The 24087-nt window shown below is 41.0% G+C and overlaps 1 protein-coding gene across 1 annotated transcript; it reads right to left on the bottom strand.

Moving 5' to 3' along the window:
• Nucleotides 1-5958: 5958 nt before the first annotated feature.
• Nucleotides 5959-22359, bottom strand: DCSTAMP (dendrocyte expressed seven transmembrane protein). Its single transcript, XM_014879373.2, has 4 exons — nucleotides 22299-22359; nucleotides 14594-15656; nucleotides 9135-9455; nucleotides 5959-8396 (listed from the first exon to the last, which is right to left on the bottom strand). Exons 2-4 carry the CDS (start codon nucleotides 15617-15619, stop codon nucleotides 8325-8327), a joined length of 1419 nt encoding a protein of 472 aa, XP_014734859.2. The 5' UTR covers nucleotides 15620-15656; nucleotides 22299-22359; the 3' UTR covers nucleotides 5959-8324.
• Between the last annotated feature and the right edge of the window lie 1728 nt (nucleotides 22360-24087).

The raw sequence follows: 24087 nt of genomic DNA, 5'->3' as shown, positions 1-24087 counted from the left end.
CAATGGTGTTTAAGAACATTTTTTAAACTCCTTCTCTGTTGGGTCCCAGGAGATGAATCCTAATTCTCTAATACTATATGTTAGGAAGATCTCTGTTGTGCTTGGCAATGTAGAGAATTCTGAGAGCAGATGCTGAATTTTATTTTTTAAATTTTCCCTATCTGGAAGGGGTCAGTACAGAAATATGACAATTCAGGAGAACACTCGCTATTTTGGAGCTGCTGCCACATCTCCGTGTCACTGTCTTTAAAGAACTTTACCTATTGGTCCCTGCCAACTGCACCACCAAGCTTTTTTTAGTGGGTTCAACTATTTCCTTTGTTGTACCCAAGCCAAACCTATGCCAGCCATACTCATGAACTCACCTACAATAATAGTTTGTGTTCTGGCTTTAATGGAGAGGCACACACTTATCACCTGAAGACCTATGAAGTGAGATCACCAGAGCAAAACCATAATGCATTAATGTCAAAAAAACCTTTTTAACTGAAAATGTGAGGTTTTTCCCAATGTAACTAATACTTTGGGTTTTTGTAGGGTAGGATTCCTAATTTAAAAAAAAGTTCTCAATTTATCTAATTTCCATTTTTAAAGGCTGTTGTTTTTTCAGAATGTTGCACACAAGCAAAGTAACACAAGGATTTCCACCCCCATTGTCAGGCAGGTGTTCAGGCATCCCCAGGAAAGCACTCTGAATTTTCCCCCTACTTCTTCCCCCAGTTTTACATGCTGAGTATGAGCATATGGTCTAGGATATCCCTGGGATCAGCTGAGGTCATCTGTCCTGCTGTGTCCCATCCCATCTCCTTGTGCACACCCAGCCCTATTGCTGATGGGGTGGCCTGAGAAACAGAAAAGGCCTTGATGTTCTGTAAGCATTGCTCATTGATAAGGAAAATATCTTTGAATTATCAGTTCTGTTTCCAGCACAAATCCAAAACACTAGCCACTGTGAAGAAAATCAACTCTACTCCAGCTAAAAACACCAGAGAGAAATGAGGCCAACACAAAATCACCTGTGTATAGCAAGTTGGCTGTCCTATGTGTAAGAGCAATGTAACCTGTACTGTGCAACTCACAGGCCAAACAGGCACAGAAAGTGCTGTGTATTTTAGGACACTCACATTAAACATATGATAATTAGTATTATTTTTGACAGTGAAAAGCAGACTTGCAGTTCCTGCTGTACTCACAGGCATACAGTGATGTATGAGCTTGTATGAAAAACAAATTCCTATTAGGTCAGTAGTTCTTGTGTCCCTAAACAGAAAAAGAGGGTTTTCCTTGTAAGATGAAGGAGGATAGTCATGGGTGTGGTTGTGAAGGTCTAGCAACAGTTCCCATTTCTCAGGTTTATCTTTGGGGTGGCAGAACAGCAGAACCAACAGTCAGCACTATTACAATGACTATTAAAAAGAAATAGAATTCACTGCTTTTGTACTGTCATGCTCTGTATCTCAGTTTGTTGTCCAGTCTCCCTTTACTATCAACAGAGAAAGAGATGCTTCTGCAACTTTTTTGTCTCTGCATCAAGATTTCACACAGGTTAGACAAATCTGTCTGGAGCTGTTCTTTGGCAGTTTTCTTGCAATGCTGGTTTGTCTCCATTGGCTACAAAATTATGCAGGCTATGTAACTATGGTACAGATTTCTACTCTGCAGCTGCCTTCCACTCAGCCCATCTTTGCCTCTCAGAACTGGAACTTTCTTGTATGAAGGATGCCTGTCTTCTCTTATGTTTTGTCTCATCAACAGTGCAGGTCAATAATGAATCCATTCTTTCTAATTAATCTTTTGCTACATTGGAAGAAGAGCAGAAATTCGATAAGAGTAACCTCCAAATTATGAACATGTATTATCTATGGAAAAATATACAATATTTTTAGGGTTTCTATGCATTTTTATTAGATTAGAAGTGATCAAGCTTCTTCCTGTATAATTAGCAAAGAATTCCTGTTCCCTGTGTTGGTACTTACTGCTCTGTATTATGGACTACTCTTCCTATAGAACTATACTATTTTTGGCTAAGGAATACCTACCTTTTAATTCCAGTGAGTCTTAACTATTGTGCAGATGAAATAAATAACCTGCATATTATGAACTAGGCTTCATACCAAATCATCTGCTGTATTTTTACTTTCTTGGCTGCAACAAGCTATTGAGCCAGTCAGATTTGTTATATTTATGAATATTTGTTTTGCCATGACACATGCTGGCCCTAGTACCTGAATCCTGCCTCAAGCCAAAAGGTGCCAAGTAATAGCCCTTGAGGAACTGTGTGACATCAAAAGAATTTCAACTGTGCCATTCAGGCACTGCTACTCTGAGTTTAAACTCTGTCATCCTTGTTCTTTTTCCACTTAGAGAGGCAAAGCTATAATGGTGGGATCTTCATAGGGATGTAATTTTGGGACTGCCCAGGACTCTATTCCAAAACGCCAGTTAAGAATGACAGCAGAGCCAAAAATAGTAGCATAGGATTTTTTAGTAGGCATATAGTTTTGGGATTCAATGGGATTACAGTTATGTCAGCACAAGCCCTGAACTGGAGCACTGGAAGGACTGACTGATCTCTCAGTTGTACCTCAGTCTCTAGACTGACAAGACTTCTGAATTCATTCTACAGTCTCATCCCTGAGCTATCACTTGCTCATTACATTCTCAAGTTGTTACTCTGTCTGGTCTATAACTGTTGTGCTAAGACAACAGATGCCACACACCAGGTTGGAAAGGTAGTTTAGAGATGACTTCTTCAGCCCACACAGCTTTCTTGAGCCTTTCATGGGAAAGCAGGACAATAATTGGTTTCTCAGATGTTTGAATCCCATCTCGTTTAGCCATAATCCTCAGGCTTCTCCACTGAGAAAAAGGCTTGCTAGCTTTGACACTTCCTTCAGTCTGTTGGTCATTCTGATTGCTTTGAAAGATGATACTGCTGCATTAAAACCCTTTTTCTCTGGAGCAGGGTCTTTGCAGAGGAGCCAAGGAACTGTTTTGTCAAAGCTAAAAACACAGAACATCCTTTCTTTGCTTAGCACTTCTCTTTGGAATGCTACTGGTTTCCACCTCTTGTATGGAAAGGCTGAAGATTCAAATGCTTGCTTAAAGTAAGGAAAAAAATTCTGGTAATTATATTTTCATCTCTCTCCCCACCCAGACAGAAATTTGGGATCTTTAGTACTCCATTCTCCCTGGTGATGTGGACTCCAGAGGCAGGAGCAGAAAAGCAATTTGGGAGATCTGATCCCTGCATGCTTTCATCCCCACCATTTGCCAGAGGAAGCCTCGTATGGCCAGTATGTGTTTATTGCTGGAACTCAGCTCACCACCCGTGAAACTCACGGCTATGGTGCAGCCACACCTGCAGCGCTTCCCTCTTCAGCCTGAAGCATCAGCGGGTGAATCTCTGCAGAGCAGCAATGCTGGGCCACTGGAGGGCAGGGCAGGTTTAATGTACCAGCAGCGAAACGAGGAGGAAGGCACTAGCAGGCACAGCAGCACCCGTGAAGCATCTCGCGGTTTGAAATCTGCGCCTCTAAAGTCGACAATAACAACCCTCTTTTCAGGCTTTATTTCGTCAGCAGCAGAGAGTGATCCTTTGATCCTTATTTTCTACTTTTGCGATGTAAAACAGAATTAGAGGAAAAGCTTTGATTATTCATTTCTTTTTTAACTGCATCTCTGGGCTATTTAAACTGGAATGAAAACAGTGAGTCAATGTGATAATATTGACAGAGCAGGGGTCACGGTGACAGCAGTTATAAACCCAGCATCCTCTGGCTTTGCACACCCAACTGCTCACATGAAATGCTGCAAACTAGCACGGAGGAAAAGAAGCCTTTAGCTTGGCTTGGCTGTAGAAGCCAGTCAGGTTCGGGGGGTATAGAGTGCTGATAAGGAAACGTCCATAAACACGGTTGCTGAAAGGAAATGTCCTTGCTTGTATTCCACTCCAGGAGGGTCAGGAGCACCAGCGTGTCTCTCTGAATTACCTTCACAAGACAATCAGGTCAGCCTTTCATTAATTTTGCAAACCAGATTTGATCCAATTGGAGGATTTTTCACAGTAAATCAAACAGTTCCTACACTAGTGAAGGATGTTTTAAAAGGAAGTTGAGTTCTGCTGAGAGAAGGACAGGGATGATTGAGTCAAAAGCCAAATCTGGACTTCTCAGATTCCTGTTCATAGTGCTGAATGTGTTTCTGACAAGCCCTAGAGAGTCATTTGGAGATGAAGTCCAGTAACGTGATATTAATAAATATTAAAAATTTCTATTACACCCACAAATGAATAGAAATCCTTAATTTCAACTTCACCTATAATTCCCTTATGCTCAGCAGAAAGAAAAGCATTGCATGCTTTTATAGATGAGAAAGAACGATCTGTTGGAGATGAAGAAAACATACTAAAAGAGGAACGAAGACTATGAATGACAGAAGAAAAAAGCCAAAATAAAATGTAGGAAATATGAGGAGAGGGTAGGCAAGAAGAGGAACAGAAATAATTGTGGGTGTAATGCTGTTTTTTTTATTGTAACTTGTAGACTTTTTTTCTTTTAAGAAAAAGAACAACTGAATCCTGTGGTTGAGGGTTATGGTAAACAGAGAGGCTGAGGAAATAGCTGCACAACTTGCAGAGGAGACAGCTGAAGATAAACAAACCCCTAGACTTCCCCTGGTCATACTACAGGAACAAATGGAAGAAAACAAAAAGAAAAAAGGTCTGGAGAGAATGAGAAGTATGTCTCTGTGTAATTTCAGGGCAGCAACAGATCTGCCTTTACATCTGTACAGATAAAGAAAGACACTGGACAGCTGAAGGAATAGGTCTAGTACTGTAGGTCAGGATAAGAACTTTCCTACCACTGAGATAAAACTCAATGCCTTTGAGGCATTGGACTTGATTTAGAAAAAATAAATATTTTTTAAAAAGGTTCAGAATGTGTATTTTCCCTGATAAACCAGGTTTAAGGAGATGGGGGGGGAGAGCAAACTGATCTTTGCCTGCCATTCAGCTCATGTTCAGCATATAGGTATACATGTGTATGATCACAGAAACAAAGTGTGCATTAGCCCACTGAACTATGTGACTCTTGTAAGAGTATAATGGTGACAATATTTGTCAGGTGGTCCCCTTGATGCTGGCATTGCACATTCATAAATTAAAACAAGCTTTTGCTGTGCATATCTAGTATTTTTCCTCCAATGTGCTGTGTTAAAGTCAATAATCACAGACTGGCTGAGGCTGCCAGGCAGCTCTAGAGATGTCTGCTCCAGCCTTGCTGCTCTGAAGTGCTCAGAGCCACATCTAGTGGCTTTTGAGTATCTCTAAGGATGGAGATTCCATGACCTCCCTGGGCATCCCATTCCAGTGTTGGACCATCCTTATAGTAAAAAAGATTTTCTTATGTTTCAGTGATATAACAGTCAACTCCCTGGCCTTTATGTTCAGAAGCAGCTACAGGGGAAATTATTACATCACCTTCCCACAGATTAAGATGAATCTGACAAATCTTTAGTTGCTCAGGTTTTCCTTCTTGCCCTGCTTGAAAATGGGAATGGAAAATGCTTTCTTCCAGTCCTCAGTAATCTCTCTTGATCACCATGACCTTTTACAAAATATAAAGACACCTTTCAGTGGCATCAACCAGCACCCTCCATATCCATGGATATGTCAAACATCATGTCTTATGATGTTTGAGTGCTCCTGTGTGTTTGAGTACTCTCTAACTACAAGGGGTAAGTCTTCCTTTCCTTCAGGTCTGAGACATCTGCTATGGCTCAAGATTGGTCTTACCTGCAAAATACATTGGGCTTTTCCATGTCCTCTGTCAGTGGTAGTGGGGTCAAGCATCTAGGTAAAATAATTAATAAGAAATGAACATGCTGTACAGAATTACAATTAGTTACCTGTCGCTGTGAGGCAAAGGAGCAGCGAAAAAATACAGCAACACAAGCTTCATCCAGAAAGTAGAAGTGATTTACTGCAGGAGTAGGCACATTTTTATAGACTGGTTCGCTGAACCAAAGGCTAGAATAAGCTCATTGGTCCAAGGAAGGCAACATCTCTTGTAAACATGCTTTGACCAGAATATCATGTTTCTCACGCATTCCTCCTGTCCACAACACCAGGTGCTAAACTTTGTTATTAATTCTTTCCCTTCTGTTATCCTTTGAGTAGCTTGGGAAAACCCAAACTGCTGTTTTCCCTCGCTCTCACCAGAATCCACAGTTACCCAAGAAGGATTGTTTATCAGTTTGAAGGGCACTCTAAACAATATTTAATTGTCCTGACAGTTGGGGGGGGGGGGGGGGGGAGTGGGCGGTGGGTCAACATTCAACATTGGCTGAATTTTCTTCAGGAAATGAAAAATGCAGACATGGCATTGTCCTGAGAGTGTACTACAGAACTTAAAATCCTAACAGATATAGGCATCTCTCCCAATGATTGACCAACATCTGAGTCATTTTGATGAACCATTCCTTGCAAAGCTTTTGCTTGCTCCTTGTAGAACAGGAGAGTGAAAAGTTACTCTGAGAGGCAACACCACCTAACAGGGAAGGCAAGAAACTCCAAAACAGTTTTCCTCCTGATGATAAGTGCATGGTGTTTTGTGGTTGCCCCCATATTTGGGCTTCTCACCAGCTTGTCTTTTGGGATTAAGAGGAGTATATCCAACTCCTGCCAGCAATTAGTCAGAACTCTGCCAAATATATTCAGCTCTTATTAACATGTAACTCTTGCCCTTTCATCTGCAATGATAACAAGAGTGTAATCTTCTTATCAATAGTACCTGGATAGCTATTCTGTTCTGTGAGTCCAAATTTACAGCAACCTTCTAATTGCTTCTCTCTCACCAGATTGCTTTTTGCTACTGGTGCTTGACAGTAGAACCTAAAATACAAGCTGACATCCTGCTACTATTCAGGGCTGTCCCACTTTAGCAAAAAGGACATAGTGAGGCCTTTCAGAGACATTCAGCTCAACCCTCAATAATGCATGGCTTTAATCCAACACCATTTCCCAGAGACAAATTGTTGTCACATGAGCAACCTGAAACACCTGCATGCATGGAGAAGTGAGATTTTGGAACACCCAAGAAAAAAGAGTCTTTGTGTTTTTCAGTGGTTTAAGTGGAAAATAACTTCTGAATCTTGCTAGTGGAGAGTTTTAAGTCTTAATTCATTCAGATAACCGGGACATTGATCAATGGCTGTCCTGAAACCATGCATGTATTATAGAGGAAGAGAGTAGAATTTCCTATTATTCAGACTAAAAAAGGAGGTTGGCTGTGGCTGAAAATCAGAAATACAGTGCCTGTTGGGTACATTTTTTAGCTCTACATTAAATCTCTAAAGCTACATAAGTCATTCCTACGTCTTTAGACATTTTGCATTTGTTCTTGTATCATATGGAGGTCACATCACCAATGCTGGTTGAATAGGTGAAGCACTTCACTATTGGCTCAGTTTTATTTCACTGAAGTCAATGGTGCTTATGCAACATAATTAAGCCCATTTTTGTCCCTTCTGCAAGCTTCTGTGGTCTGCAAAATTTGAAATATTGTTCATCTCTACTTACATGTCCCACCCTTTAAAGACACCTTGTTTGTACCCACAGCACCTGATTCCTCTCTATTCTAGCTCTTGTGACCATTCTCACGTCTACCTTTTACATGACCTCTCTCGTGATTATCAAAGGCATCAAACAATCTGCACAAGTGATACAGTCCATGGATATGTGGAAGTGGGAGAGTAAGACCAAGTAAGGAATTCTGGGTGGGAGACTAGGTAAGAGACTAGAAGCTAGGGATGGCATTGATCCAGGCTGAAGGGCTTGAGAAATAGATAAAAATGTCTAGAAACATCTAAGTCCCAGTTCTTGGCCATTCCAGAAGGCAAAGGACAGCCTCTGCTGTGTCTTCTATCTTCAGTGTCTGGCAAACATGAAGAAGACAAACCTGCTGCTGCCATTATGTCCTCTGTTAGCTCAATCCAAAGAGCTTTCTGCTGTAGTCCTAAAAGCTCCAAACAGGTTTATTGCTTTTAGACAGAAGAGCAGATCATCCATGATTTTCTCAAGTACCAGACAATGGAAATCCCAAGTTGAAAAACAACTGTTAATGCAATCCAGAGCAATATGTGGTAAGCTGCATACTATCCACAATGACATATTTTCCAAAATACTGCTGCTCAGCCTTTGAGTGTGAGATTTTTACATTTTCGAATTGACATTCCATAGGAAAAATGGTTCAAAACACAGGTGGAGCTAAAGCATCTCAGTCATATCCAAAGATTTGCTTGGTCATTTTCACATCATCCTGTCATTCTGCTACACTCCTTTCTTTCTTCCTCACTGCCTCTCTTGCCTTGAGTATTGGAAACCAAAAGTTGACCTGGAAAGATAGAAATATGATCTACATGATCGTATTACTGAGTTAAGATCACCCAGACACGAATAACCTGTATAGTCAGTATTGAAGGCTGTTAAAAAACCAAACTTAAACAAACTGTGTCTGCAGCTTCCATCTGGATATGCCATAGGTATATGCACGTGTGTTAGTTGTTTCATTAGTGTGTTTGTGTGTGTATATACATATAAATAAAAATGTAAATGCAAATATAAATATAAATATATGTGTATGCATAGGATAAATGTTTTTGCAAGCAAAAAGTTCTGTATCCTAATGGTATTTGCAATCACATTGTGTTTTAAAACAGAAATATATCACCTTATATTTTGCTAAGCAATACCAGAACATCTTTCTTTACATTTAGGGCTGCTCTTACTGCCTAGCACTTGCTGTCTAGATTGTAGGAATACTCTAAATGCTTTTCATACGCTCGTGAAAACAAAGTTTCTTTTCTGGACGACTCTGAATCTAAAAAGTATTTTCTTGCCAGCACATAGTCATTTGAGCATACCAATGTCATGTCTAAGGCATGTGTGCTGAAGTACAGAACAGAACAATTAGATGATCTAATCTTACCATTAGGCAATGTGTCTCTGGCTCCTCAGCACTGGGGAAAGTCTATTAGCACATAATTGAAGTTAATAAGTGTTTAAGTATTTCCTGGATCTGGCTACCACCCAGTGAGAAGATTTATTTTTTTCCCCAGAGCTCATGGCTTACCATTCTTGCAAACATGTTCTTCCCAGTTTTCTCTTGTAGCTTTGCTCTTTTTTTGAGTAATTTTGCATGCAAATAGTGTATCCGTTTCATCTCGGTATCAGGATAAAAGGAATTTGACACGAGTATTTTGAGTTGGGTCAGGAGGCCAGAGAATAACCCAAAAATTATTAAGAAGAAGATGATGACTCCAAGCTGAATCCATGTTGTGGAGAGAGCGAGCTCTGGATGAGGGATGCAGTTATGCTTAAACAAAGGGATCTTGAAAGAATCAGTCTTTGCAATATGCTCTTTCATAGAAATTATATAGCTTTTCTCATTTTTCTGTACAAGAAAAGGGGAAAAAAGCATTGGTTATATATTGGTTATATATTGGTTATATATTGGTTATATTGGTTATCTAGACCACCTAGTGTCTATATACAGTATGCTCAAACCAGTATATTTTTTGGCTATTTATAAATATTTTGGACTCTATTTTCATGATTTCTCTTGGGACCATGTCCAGCATTTTGGACCATTACAAACTTACCTTCTCATTGGTTCTGATTGGGAAATATTTAGCTAATCTGGTTTTAATGGTTTAATATTTTTCCACTCCTAAGACTCTGCTCAGCTACCCTGTTGGGGGGTCCTTCATTGAGAGTAAAACTGCAGAACAGAGTGTCTGTCCCTTTGGTTTTGTCTCAGCACATGATCAGCAGTGCTTCCACACCATGGTGGTTTAACACCAGCCAGAAATTAAACTCAATTAAGCCTCTCCTCTTCCAGTAAGAGAGGAACAAAGGCAGAGATTGTGGGTTGAGATAGCAAGTTACTGAAAGCAGCAAGCAATGGAATAAGAGATGCACAGTAACAGCAGCAATATTATTAACAAAAGTATATAAAAAGAGAAGGTGTTTTTTTACCTACAAAAGGCATTCACCATCTCAACTTAGCTCCACATGGCCCTGGGACAAAGCCAAGACGGTGGCTCTTCCTATGCCCAGCACCACATGGCTGTCTCCCGACAAAAACAAGGTGGCAGGCACTCACTATTGCACTCTCTGCAGCCCTGAGCCCGAGGCAGCAGAAAACAATGACAGACAAACCTCTGAAAGCAAGATTGTCCCTGCCACACTGTGCCACCGCTTTGGAGGGGTCAGTCAAATCTGTGCAGCTGCTTCCAGTACTGGCCCTGGCGCTATTGACTGCTCCACCCAGCTCCACTCAGCTCCTTTCAGCTCAGCTCAGCTCAGCTCAGACTTGGCTGGGCTCGGGCTCGCCTCTGCTGCTCTGCTCCCTGCAGCCTTTAGCACCAGTGCAGCTTTTCAGCACTGCATGCCTGAGTCAAGCCTTGGACGGACAGGAAGGCAATGGGCAGCAGAGGAAAGGGAGGCAGGGCAGGGCTGATCCTGACAACCTTCCTGATGGACAGAGGGAGGCAAAAATGTTGCACATGCAGGGGTGATCACCCTTTCTTCGCCCTGAAACCACACCTGCAGTGATGTTGTGGGTGGCAGAGAACCACAATCCAGCCATGCCCACAAGGCATTAAGCCCTGTCCCCTCTCTGCAGCCACACACTGGCCCAGGCAGTGCTCTGACCAAAGGCTGTCACACAAACGAGGCTGCCTGACCTCCTCTTGGAGCTGCCCTTGCTTAGCTGATGTCTTTCACTGCTTGTGGACTGAAATGCTCAATAAGAAGGGTAAATTAGACACGCTGCTGGGACCATACTGGCAGGCAACTTTCTGTTCTGTGTGTAAGAACACTGTAGGGACACCAAACCACCCAGCCTCTTTTCTGATCATGTCAGAGGAATAATAAGCTCTTCCTCGTGGCTTTTCTAATCACCCTACAGAGGCCAGACACTTCTGTTAGATTTTCATTGGAGAAATCAAGTTCCCAAAGCACGCTACTCATCTTCAGCCTGTTAACCTTTCCTTGACATTATCTTGTTCCAAACTATCTCAGGACATTTTATCCCTAAACTGGAATGATGTATAGGCAAGGAAAATCTTCATTAGGAACTCAATATGAAACAGGGGTACCAGTGCATGAAGAGCTTTATTGTTCATACTAATTAATAAACATCTCAAGTCTCTGACTCTTTCTGACTTTCTCTCTCACCCAGCTTCCTGGACTCCCTGAGATCAGCAGCCCTGAGGCTTGATTTAACAAATCTGTTGAGATTAAATTTTACATTTTAATGTAATTAGCTTTCCTTGGAGAGCTAGAAACAATCTATGATGGCATTAGTTTTCTGTTTTGAAGGAGTCAACCAGCTTTGCACAGGAGTGAACAATGCACATAAAGAGAGCAAATTCATAGTACGGGACTCCTGAATCAGCCAGACATGGTCAGGCTCAGGACTTCTGTCCATGGGTAGTGGGACTAAGCTCCTTTGCCCTAACTTGGGTCACACCCAAGGCCATGTCAAGCAGGTCATGAGAAGAGGATACTGTTGTGTGTATACCTTGACAAAGAATAGAAACACAGGCAAAACCACACGCAACAGTACACAGCAAATGGTGAAGCTACAACAGTACACAGCAAATGGTGAGGCTACAACAGTACACAGCAAATGGTGAGGCTACAACAGTACACAGCAAATGGTGAAGCTACAACAGTACACAGCAAATGGTGAGGCTACAACAGTACACAGCAAATGGTGAGGCTACAACAGGTTGATTACAGTTGTGATCAGTTAGGTTCTTCTTATCTCCAGGAAGGGAGATCCCACAGCCTATCTCAGAAACTTGTTCTATTGTTTGATCACCTGAAGAGTAAACATAAAAAAAAAAGTATTTCCTTCAATTTGTCCTAATTTTCTCTTCTCTCTGCACTGTGCACTGCTGAAATTCAGAGAATCATAGAACAATTAAGGTTGGAAAATATCTCCAAGATCATTGAGTCCAATCTTTGACCAAACAACACCATAAAAACTAAACTATTGAGTTGTTTCTTGAACATTTCTAGAAATAGTTACTCCATTACTCCCTTGAGCAGCCCATTCCAATTCTTGACAACCCTTTCACTGAAGAATGTTTTCCTGTGTCTGGTTCCTCTTTCTTACACCCACCCCCATCACTTATTTACACACACTTATAAAACCTCCTTGACCCATCTATCCTTCAGCCTGAACAGTCCCCACCTCTTCTCATGTGATGCTTTAGACCTTAATAATCTTCCTGACCCTTTCCTTGACTCCTCCCTCCATTACATGCCCTTCTTGTACTGAGTCTCATCAATGCTAAGCAGAGAGGAAGGATCACATCCTACAGCTTGCTGGCAATGCTCTGCCTAATGCAGCCCAAATTAGCACTTTCTTTGCCATAAGAGCACACTGCAGGCTTGTGGTCAACTTGATATCCCACTTTCAGGGCCTTTTTGTGCAAAGCCACCTCCCAGTCAGTTAGCTCCCAACATGTTAAGTGCATGGAGTTACTTCTCTTTAAGACTGCAAGACATGGCATGTTCCTTTGCTGAACATTGTGAGGTTCCTCTTGGCCCAGTTCTCTTCTGAATGACAGCACAATCCACTCGTGTTTCAGACACTCTGCCCAGTTCTATAGAGTCTGCAGACTCGTGTGGCTACAATGTGATTGTCTTTGCATGTCATTAATGAAGAGGTTAAATAGTATGAGTTCCAATGTCTACTCCTGGGAGACATCAGAAATGGCTATGTACCACAAGTCAGAACTTTTTGAGTCCAAGAGTTCAATCAATTTTCAGTCCATGTCATTCTCCTTTTATGTAGCCCACACTTCATCAGATTGTCAATGAAGATGTTGTTTTAGTGTTCCAGCAGTGGAAGCCTAATAAAAGCACAGTCAGCATCCTCTATTCTCCCTTCATTCAGCAATCCAGTGTTTTTATCATAGAAAACTGTTAGATTGGTCAAGTATGATCTAGCCTTTATAAATCCATGCTAAATACTCCTAATAGATTTCTTGACCTTCACATGTATGAAAATAGATTCCATGATTATATCCTCTGTCACCTTTCCAGGGATAAAGGTGAGTATGACCAGACTGTAGTTCTCTGGATCCTCCTCCTTCCCCTTCTTGAAGCTGGGAGTAACATCTGCTTTCTTCCACTCTCAGAGAGCCTCTCCCAGGACCCATGATGTTTCAAAGACAATCAGAAGTGACCTTGCAGTGACATCAACCAGCATCCTCAGCATCTATGTCTGCCTCCCATCAGGTGCCATGGTTGTACATTTGCCTAGAGGTGCCCTAACTTGATTCTCCTCCACCGAGGGTAAATCTTCCTTGCTCCACACTTGCCCTTATCTCAAAGGCCTGGGATTCCTAAAGGCTGGTCTTCCTAGTAAAGGCACAGCTTGAAGATGGCATTCAGTATCTTGGGCTTTCTATGTCCTTTGCTGCCACCAAGACCCTCCTGATCTTCACAGCAGACCTACAAAAGAAAGACAGAGGTCTTTCTTTTGCTGCTTATGGACCTTTGTGCTGCCTTTCACCTGCCTCACCTCATTCAGCTCCAGGTGGGCTTTGGCTTTTCTGCCCCCATCCTTACACAGTCAGACGGTGTATCTCATTCCTCCTGGGATCATTGTCCCTTCTTTCACCTATTCTGTGCTTTTTCAGGAGCTCCTTGCTCATCCATGCAGGCCTCCTGCTGCCCTTGCTTGATTTGGTTAGAATGAATAATTCTTGAGCTATCAAACCAGATAGCTTTACTTTGACTAAAGGCATCACTCCAGCGGTAAAATCTTCACCTTTAAGAATATTCAGACAATATCCTGTGCAATCTGATCTGTCTCTGAAGTTTGACACAGAATCACAGAATATTCTGAGTTAGAAGAGACCCACAAGAATCATCAAGTCCAGCTGTTAAGTGAATGGCCCATATGAGGCTCAAACCCACAGCCTGGGTGTTACTAGCACCATGCTCTAACCAGTTGTCCTTGTTTTGAGCATGAGGTTGGTCTTGATGCCTCCAGACTTATCTTCCAACCTAGTCAATCTATGGTTCTCTATGCTGCTGCTACTCTTGCTAGAGGAACCTGGAGATTTTGGCAACAAACCATTATTTCGAGTGTGTGTGCCCATGCATGCAAATGAGCTTCTCACACTACTCAGTTAAAGAAAGGTAAGCATCATCTCTTACATCAGTGTCACAGTGACTTTTGACTATAAAAGTAGTGCTTCACAAATGTCAGTTTTGTGAATTTCCAATTTTAAGCTTCTGTTTTCCTTCATATATATAAATGGAAGAATGAAAGTACTTCTTCTAAAATTTACCATTCTCCAGAAATATGACAATGCTCTGGAAAGAACTGTCTGGTTCCATCCAACATACTTATTTGTAGAGGCAATGGCTCTTTTTGAAATGAATGATATTCCAGGAAAGAATTGATGGCTCATTGCTATATATCTGCTCTTGCAGATGCTGAAGATGAAGGGAAATTTTTCAACACTAAACTAAGAAATATATATGGTACTGATAAGTACTTACATTCTGAAGGAGACTGAGTTGAATGTCTAGATCCGGTACTTCCTGGAGATATTTGTTCACAGAAATAATTAACAAATAAAACAAAGAATCTACTGCAGCAAACAGAAGCCAAATGCAAAGATGAATAATTACGGGGAGAAAAGAACATAGCATTTTTTTCCTGTCCTTTCTTGTGAAGAAGAAGGATGGGATTGTCACGTAATCTTTTCTCTCTTTTCTGTTAAGTGGCAGAACACAAGGTCTTTGCTGTTGCTTTTGGCACTCATCAAATGCAATGAACTGTTTTGTGATATAAGTATTCTTAAATTTGGTACTATGAGAGCCCACAAATTTTTTAATAAAAAGGCCAGTTCCAAAAGAAACTAGAAAAAATCCAAATATAGGCAATACCTTCTGACCTATATAGGGCAGTATAGTCAACATAAAAGATATCTGGTTAGCAATTCTCTGGATTTCTTGCTCTGTGTCATTTAGCTCTTGTTTTAATGCATCATCTGAAATTGAATAAGATGGTGTGAATTTGTGCTTTAGGACCACTATTTCTTTAGGTAGCTCAGCAGGAAGCTTGGCCACCTCATAAATCCATTTTATTGCTTCAACATAATATTTTATCAAGGCAAATTGCTCGTGCTTTAAATGACAGGTTATACTGTCTGCCAGAACCTTTAGATTGTGAAAAATATTTTGAATGTTGCTGGCCACCACAACACCCATGCCAGCAGTAATAAGAGCATCCCTGCCATTTTTCAGTCCACAAGAAAGGAGGAACAGAACACTAAAACAACGCAGGTGCTTGAAACAGAAGAGCATGATAGAAAGCAAAATCCAGATTAATCCAGAAATCAGTAAGGGCCCCAAAGAGTGCTGTGCCAAGGTAAAGTGCATGCTAAGGAAAAATAGAAAGCTGGAGAGGACGCCAACTGCAGAGCAAACTGCAAAAAGCTGCATCTGATACTTCCAGCCAGGCCTCCTTTCAGATATAAAAATTTCCCATGCGTTCCAAGCTATTGAGATGAATTTTTGCATTTTCTTCTGATTGTTGCTGACACTGCAATGGCTCAAACTAAAAGGAAAGATAAAGAAAAACACTGTTATTTACAGGGTCACACTACTGAGAACAATATGCTTTTAAGTGGCTGTCTGATACTTCTTCACACTGCAAAACATGCAGGTCTGACTCACATGGGGCTGAACCATCACACATGAGACCATAATTTTTGTCCCCAATGTCACAGATATAAATATCGAAGAGATGAATCTAGGAAGATTTCTATCTTTTGTCCTTTTATGTTTTGCACGCTTTGATTTCTCATTAGCTATGTATGCATGTATGTATGTACGTATGTATGTATAGCTCAAAGGCACATGTATGTGTGTGTGAGGGTGTCAGTGTGTGTATGCTACCTCCTGTAGCACCCACTGCTCCCAGAGACACTAGCTTTGCCTTGTAGGCACCAAGAAGGGAAAGAGAGGAGCACAGAAATCTCCTATTGATAGCCCCATCTGTGGGGAGCAGCCAGAGCAGCTGCCAGGGAGGAAGGAGCTGGTGAAGCAGCATGTGCACACTGCCCAGGGATGGGGAATGAAGCACAGCTTCTCCAGGTGGAGGTAGGTTAGTACAGAGCAAAGAAAGTGTGCCTCAGAGGCACCATTCCTTCTTTGGGTCTCTCCTGGGATAGCACACCTACAAATTGGTCCATATACAACAAGCTGTCCGTGAGCCAGCAGTGTGCCTCATGGCCAAGAAGGCCAGTGGCATCCTGGGGTGCATTAGGAAGAACATTCACAGCAGGCTGAGGGAGGTGATCCTGCCCTGTGGAAGATCAGACAGCTACAGAAGCTGAGCTGGGTAACACCACCAACCTCTTGGCCCTGGTACAGTGGAAGCTGTGGGAGAGATAAACTCAAGGCAAGATCAAAAGTGAAGACACCATGTCTGGTCACTCTGGCTGCTCTGACAAGAGAAGATGTAACAAGGACATTGTTGGTGCAAGAATGTGACAGGATAACCAAAAAGATTATGTTGCTACGGGAACAAAGGCAAAGGGGTCCGAGTGGAAAATTTCGTATGGAAATCAGAGAACTATAAATACTGGTGACTAGTATAATAAACTCTTTGCTTGCATAGCATGGTGTACATCTCTCAATTCCTGCACTGCCCCTCTGCTCAGCCCTGGTGAGGCACATCTGGAGTTCTATGTCCAGTTCTGGGCTCCTCAGTGCAAGAGAGATGTGGAGCTCCAGAAAAAGGCTCAGTGAAGGGCTATGAAGATGATAAGGGAACTGGAGCATCTCTCTTAGGAGGACATGCTGAGGGACATGAACCTGTTCAGCCTTGAGAAGAGATCACTGAGAGGAGAATTTCATCAATGTATACAAGTATCTGAAGGGAAGGTGTCAAGAGGATGAAGCCAGGCTCTTCTCAGTGATGCCAAGCAACAGGACAAGAGCCAATGGGCAGAAACTGATGCACAGGAAGTTCCACCAGAACTTTACTCTTGTAAGGTCCCCAAAAACCTTGCTCAATATGGCTTTTAAAAGGGCTTACAGTTGTTCATGTGAGCTCTGAGTTAGACACACGCCACAAATATGGAGAAGATATTCTCAAGAGGTCAAAACAACTAAAAAACTTTATTGGCAACTTTAGAAAAACAGAGAAATCTTTGGCAAAAGATTTAGTGCAACATTCAGTCAACAAAAAACACTTCTCAAAGCATTAACCTCTAAGCCTTTTTGACGTTAAGTTACACAAAAGTTCTGAGAAGAAAGAATTAGAAACAGAAAGACAGAAAGGCATAAAATATAAGAAGGGGAGCCACATAACTACCATTCCTGGGTTCCAGTGGTGTGCAGCTGAGAAATTCCAAGAGGAGGTAGAGTCAAGACATGCTTGCCTCATGTTCCACTTTAAACACCCCTTGGCTCTTCCTGCAGGTGGGACCTGTAGTCATTTAGCCACTTAGGAGCCGGGTAAGGGGCTCCAGGGGTGGGGTGTACAGCACTGCCTCCAGCGTGCCAGTGACTGGCACTGCCAGGCTGTGATACAGGCTCTGGGGCTGGGGGTGCAGGGCAAGGCACTGCCTCACCAGGGCAAGGCTTAACCTGCCCTTTCCCCACACACATGCACCCCTAAATGTCTCGAGACAGCAATCATTCCAGCCTCTCCTAACTGTGAGAGTGACCAGGCGCTGGGAAAGGATGCCAGAGATGTTGTAGAATCTCCCTCACTGGCCATACTCAAGAACCACCTGGATGCAATCCTGTGCCATATACTCTGGGCTCATCCTGCCTGAGCAGAGACAATTCACTCTGGTCCCTTCCAGCCTTAGCATTCAGCACTTTTGTGTTCAACAGTTTTGCCTAATACCTTGTACTTGTCACCATCTCTCCTGCTTAACCAGTATGCCCACAATGTAAATTACAGAATATTTCTGTGATTCAATTCAGTTTGATGGGAGACAGTTCGGTGCACATGTCTTTCCTTGGTTTTTTATAATATAATATTTATAGTGCAATTTGTCCAAAGATGCAAGGTCAATTCATATGCATATTAGCATTTTAACATTCTAGAACAAATGAGATACTAATTAAATAAAGTAAACAATGGTAAATTTATCTTAAATGGAGAACAGTTGTCTTTGTAAAAACCATCCTGAAGTTATTACTTTGTCTTTTGCTTAGCTTGAACACAGCAGGTAGCCAGGAACTAAACTATAATTTTGTACACATACTGTATTTTATTATCATTAGACTATAGGAATCCCGCTAGTATTCACTGCACCATTTACCCCTCCTTCTCACTGTAATTAGTTACTAGTTGTGTCATTATCTCCTTTGTGTGCAACAGGAGCTCAATATCATAGGAGCAAGCATCCCTCTGGGACCTTCTTGTACTGATGTGCTGGTTTTTCTTGGCCTTACTTGAGCCTGATCCTTTATGGTGCTAAGTACTATCCTGAAAAATGCTGAGTGTTTTCTGTGTTTAACCACTTCAGCACAGGCTAACAGAGGGCAGTAGGCTCTCAGGGTGGGCTTAATTCCTGGCACAATCACAGGGTCTAGCAAGGCTGAGAAAATTGCTTCCCTCCAGGGCCTAAGTGAACTCAGCTGTAAATGAAGTACAAGAGCAATTAACAGCTCCTTCACAGGAGCAAAATTAGCTAATCACTGCCCCAGAAATAAGTGGATGTCACCATGTTTGGGAAGGTGCTGCAAGTGAAATGGGGAGGAGAGTTAGCATGGGAGCCACCCGGCTCCAGCTCTGCTATGTGCAGAGCTGCCCTTCTGCTTATGTGGATGGTCTGCTTTGTCCTCTTTCTACTGGAAGACATTTTTAGGAAGCATAATCAAAAAGGAGATGTTTACAATCCTGAAATCAAGCAGAGCCAGCAAACCTTGTCAGCAAATCCTGTACCTCTGTGATCAGATCGTTAAACAGTATGTGGTACCACAACTTCTTTATAGGTTGAAGAAAAATTGCCTTGCACAGTGAAAACTTCTGGTATTCTTTTCTTAGTTTAAGGAACCTTAACGAAATAAAATGCAAAAATTCTAGCATTTATCTAATACTGCCCAAAACATCCGTGTAAGAAAATAACACATTTTGAATTTTCTTTAGCAGCACCAATTTTACAGCTGTTTTCAGGCACAGTTTTTACATGGTTGTGAGCATTTGTATGTATAGGTATGGTGAATTTGGGTTAATACTTATAAGCGTTCTGTAAATGGCTGCAGTATGTGACTGGGACTTTGGCATGACTGCATCCTTAGATTTTAATAAAAGTACTTCTGGACTGGTAGCCTGTAGACTTGCAAAATGTGGACAGAACTTGAATCAAAAAGTCTGCTTTTCTGAGCAGATTCAATGCTGTTGCATGAGATCCCTGCAGTACTCAGAACACACGTGGTAGGTTTGTCCCTAACCTGCATGAACTCAGAGCTTTAAGGCAGGAAAGGCATTGTAAGGACACAGTGAATTTTGGAGCCTGTGGCATGGATGCTCAGATGTCTCTCCATGGTCACTGAAAGTCACAAAGGGAGCATTCTCATCACCTCAAGAGCCCATCTCTAAGCTTAAATTTTCCAGGTAAGAGTCAGGCTCAAAATTTCTGTGGCTTGTCTGACACCTCAATTTTCCCCACCTAAGGCATCAGCAACAGGCATAGATATTCAGCATTCAGTACAGGAGAATCGCTCAAAGGATGAAAACTCTAAACCTAAAAAGAATGTCTAAAAAAAGTGTAAACCTAAAAAGGCTGAACATTCTTATATCACCAAGTACTTAAACAGCTGTGAATGCTTTGGAAAGGAAAATAATACTCTGGCTTAGAGGTAGAAATAAATTCTTGGCATCACTAAAGAGGTTAATTCAGAACTTAAAGAAATAGTAAACTTTGAGAGCTTTCTGGGATGATTCCTCTTAAAAACATAAATCACAAAATCTTTCCTGAAGCTATTCAGTGCAGTTAGGAATTCTAACAGGAGGGTGACAAGAAAAAAACCTTCATTTCAATTGTAGTCTGAAGCAAAATACTTTTTCTTCTGTGCTGTAACATGAACTAAGGTGGGACCTGCTACTATTATTTATGTAGCATAAGGAAATAATTGTTCTTGGAAAGCTTTCCTTGCTCTGAACTGCCAATCTCTTTCCACCATAGCTTCTAGTGATTAAAAGCTCCCACTCCCTCAGAGGGGAGCTGGAAACTCTTGTGCTCTAGTTCTGCTTCTGTAACTGATTTTTTGGTTGGGTCCAAGGGGAACCTCTCTATGCTTTGGTTTCCCTCTCTAGGAAATATTTACTCAGCTCTGGAAGCATGATATTCTTCCACCATATGGCATGCTGGCAGGAGTAATTATAAAAACAAATTTTCCAAAGGAGCTTCTCTGGCAAGGAGGTTGGGCCACAGTTCTTAAGACTTGTGATGTACTGAATTTAATGCAACATATTTAAAATGTATTTTTTTAGTTTCATTTTAAAATGAACAAGAAAAATTTAAAAGCATTTTAAGATTCTGCTTGTGATATTTCAGATATGGCTACAGATTTGAGGAAGCAGAAGATACGTAAATAGCACCGAGAGTCCCTAGAAAATGTCCTTCCAGCTCAGCCATGAGGTCTGTGCTAGTTATGTAATTCTTTTATAGTATAGGTTTATGCTATGATTAGTGTGCAGGACCCTTATACATAAAAACAAAGTCTTATTAAAAGAAACATTAGATTAAATGGGAAACTTAGATCCCATTGATGCCCAGCTTCACAGTGATCTTTGCCTCATAAATCCTGTCAGGATTTTATATAGGAATTAAAGAAGAGAAAGCACATAATAAGAATAAAAAAACCAAATATTTCCTTTTTTTGTCAGTTTCAGGAGCCTTCTTTTCTAGCCTGAACAGTTGCATTGAAATATAAGAAAATTACTTCCCTTTTTTTGATACCATAAAAACATCCAGTGCTGAACTATGGCATAGGAAAAGCAAAAATAGAGGAAAGAGTCCCACATTATTTCCTTTGGTCAATGCAGGGCATTCAACAGAAAAATAAAAGCCCAATCAAAAATGCAGCAACATTACTGCAGCTATCCCCAGGGTTTCATTGACACCCTCATAATTTCTCAAGTTCACATTATTTGCTTTTAACTGCATGAGGAAGGAAGGTAAATGGTACTAAACAATTAAACAGAAGAGGTGACTAAAAGATTTAATCATATATGTGCTCATAGGAACTTGAAATACTAAACAATACAGCAGTGCAAATATAATTAATACACAAGGAAAAACAAACAAGCAAAAATAGCAACTGAGTGAGATCTTTTTTTCTTCATGTATTGAAAATAGATAGCTTGGGATAATTCTGAACACTGCAAGATGTTACAAGTATTTTAGGATGCCATAAATTGATTAAATGCCATCTAATTTGAGATGTCTATAACACTGGAAGTTGGACTCGATGATCTTTTAAAAGGGCTCTTCCAACCCAAGTTTTCAGTGATTCTGTGATGTCCACATCTGAGCTGTCTATATGTCAATGAAGAGAAAAGGGCAGCTTCCCAGAACCATTACTTCACACCTGTTTTAAAAGTCCACCCTCCCAGAAGATGGATTGCATTCTATGAGAACTTTAGCTCACTGTGAAAAGTGTCTGGGTTACTCAGAGCTATCCAAAGCCTGGGAAGATGAACCTCTCCTTGTGTTTCCTAATTGACAGCACAGGTTGTATTGGAATAAGCTGGGCACTCAGAAAAGGACACAGAGAATGTGTTGTGTGCAGCCATAGAATATGGGCAGCTATGGAAGGGACATAGAACAAGAAATCAAATTTTCTCACAACTCTAAAGGCTGTGTTAGGAAGCTGTGATGAAACAAACCCACAGACATATTCTTCCCTTAAAACACAGGAAGGAATGTAGGCACAGTTTGGGAAAAACAAATGGCAATTTGCCTATTGCCAAATCAACTCTACAAAACACAGAAAATTCCAGTGTGAGGAAGGAAGGGAACATATGAGATTACACAGTCCCTCTCTTACATCTATACATACTTTTGGGACAGTTTAGGAGTAAATTGTTTCACAGACTTTAGGAATAGACTCTCTAATCAGTATGGTGACAGCAGTTTACTTAAAGCAAGTCCTTTTACCTTAGAACAGCTAGCTCAGTCCATGATTACTGTCCAAAATGCCTTGATATTAACATTAAAGTGTTACTTACACGCACTCCTGTAAAGAGCTTGAAGGTTCTTCACAGAGCTGTGTGTCTCTTGACTTTGGTGGGGAACCGAGACAGACAGTAGTAAAAAATCTCACATGAGTAATTTTTTTCCTATACCCTCCCTCAATGAATCAGACACACTACAATTTTGAAATTGTTCTGGTTTTGACAAAGATTCATGAGGAAGTAAGTTATGCACAAGACCAGAATAGTACATAATTTGCAAGTGCCACTTTCCACCTTTTTTTCTGGCAGAGTAATAGATATCAGCAAATGAGTTCAGGGCCCAAATTTCAACGATTTAATATTATGTTGAGTAATGCCTTATGTCTGGAACATTTTAGCTATTTGGGTACTTCCTTTGAAACTAGCAGCAATTCAGTACTCAAATAAATTTAAAACTCTAATAATTTTCACCCCAAAAATCTTCCTACTGAAATCTGTGCAAATGCTTTTGTAGATAGTCTGTCAGAATAAGATCCTTAGAATAAGACACACCTTAAATATACAATAAAGACACAAGTTATATACAATAAAGATAATTTATATACAGGAGGGTAGAACTTCTATGCAGAGGAACTTTTACTTTAAATTTGGCACTTAAATTTTTATTTAAAATCTACTATTGGTTTCTGCAGACACAGTTTTCATGTGCATTTGTGTGTATAGAGGAGAAAGATAATTCTGGACACCCATACTACTCACTTGAATTGGGTCACACATGTGCTACCAGTTACTGGATTGATCTATTGAACCAGTCAGTCCTTTCATTCAGTTGTCATTGGGACCATCTGATAAAGAGGACAACAAATTTAAAGCATATCAAAGGCTGATACACAGCTTCAAAAGGACAACAGCAACAAAAAGAGTAAGAGGATTGTTTCATACTTATGATACCTTTTCAATAACATCCTTCATACACTTTTTCAGCCATTTACAGAACTAACTTGCTATTATGGCTTTACTGTTTATGTTTAACCTTTCAGGTGGCATGTCATAGGTGGTTTGTTCCATTGCAAAGATGTAACCTGCTACATGTAAGGAATTCTAAATTGGAGACTGACTCTCATTTAGACTCTGATTTCAAAGATCCAGAGGTGTACACTAGTCTCAGTTCTTGGTCTTGGACTCTTTGCAGAATCCCATCAGCAATTCCTCTAGAGCACATTATCTATTTTCCCTTGGTTGAAATGTCTCTGTGTGTAATTTTCCAGACAACTGGTTTTCCAGCAGATGCTGATAGCACTGAAGTAGCAGGCTGAGCCCAGCTTACCCCTCCACAGAGCAGCCATACCCCTGCTCTTCCAAAAGCAGCTACTGAACAAGTCCAGAAAGCTGGAAGACAGAAAGGTGAACATAGCACAATGTTCATAGCATCTAAATTATGCATAATATCGGGCTATAATTAGATACAGTGGACCATCTGTAACTGGAGAAAGTCTCTGATTATTACAGGATGAATGGATGAAATTATCTTTTAACAGAACATATCATTCATATCATGAAATAAGGGAATATTCTGTCAAGGGGTGCACGTAAGAGCATATTAAGTCAGACCAAGCCTCCATTGAACCCAGCATCTCAGCAATGACAGCAGCATATAGCAGGTGCTCACAAAATCACACAATGGGGAATATGGACCATTTGGACATAGTCTAGGTGACCCTGAATGGGGGGAGGTAGGGGTGGAAATGATCTCCAGAGGTTCCTGCCAACCTCAACTATTCTTTGATTCCATGACCATTGAGATTCTTCTTTTCATTTTTCCAGCCTCTGAGGCCAATCCAAA

Source organism: Sturnus vulgaris, chromosome 1 (genome assembly GCF_052056855.1).
Source record: "Sturnus vulgaris isolate bStuVul1 chromosome 1, bStuVul1.hap1, whole genome shotgun sequence".
Taxonomy (NCBI): Eukaryota; Metazoa; Chordata; class Aves; order Passeriformes; family Sturnidae; genus Sturnus; species Sturnus vulgaris.
The sequence above is the reverse complement of the archived record's forward strand: the minus strand, read 5'-3'. Positions and strand labels throughout refer to the sequence as shown.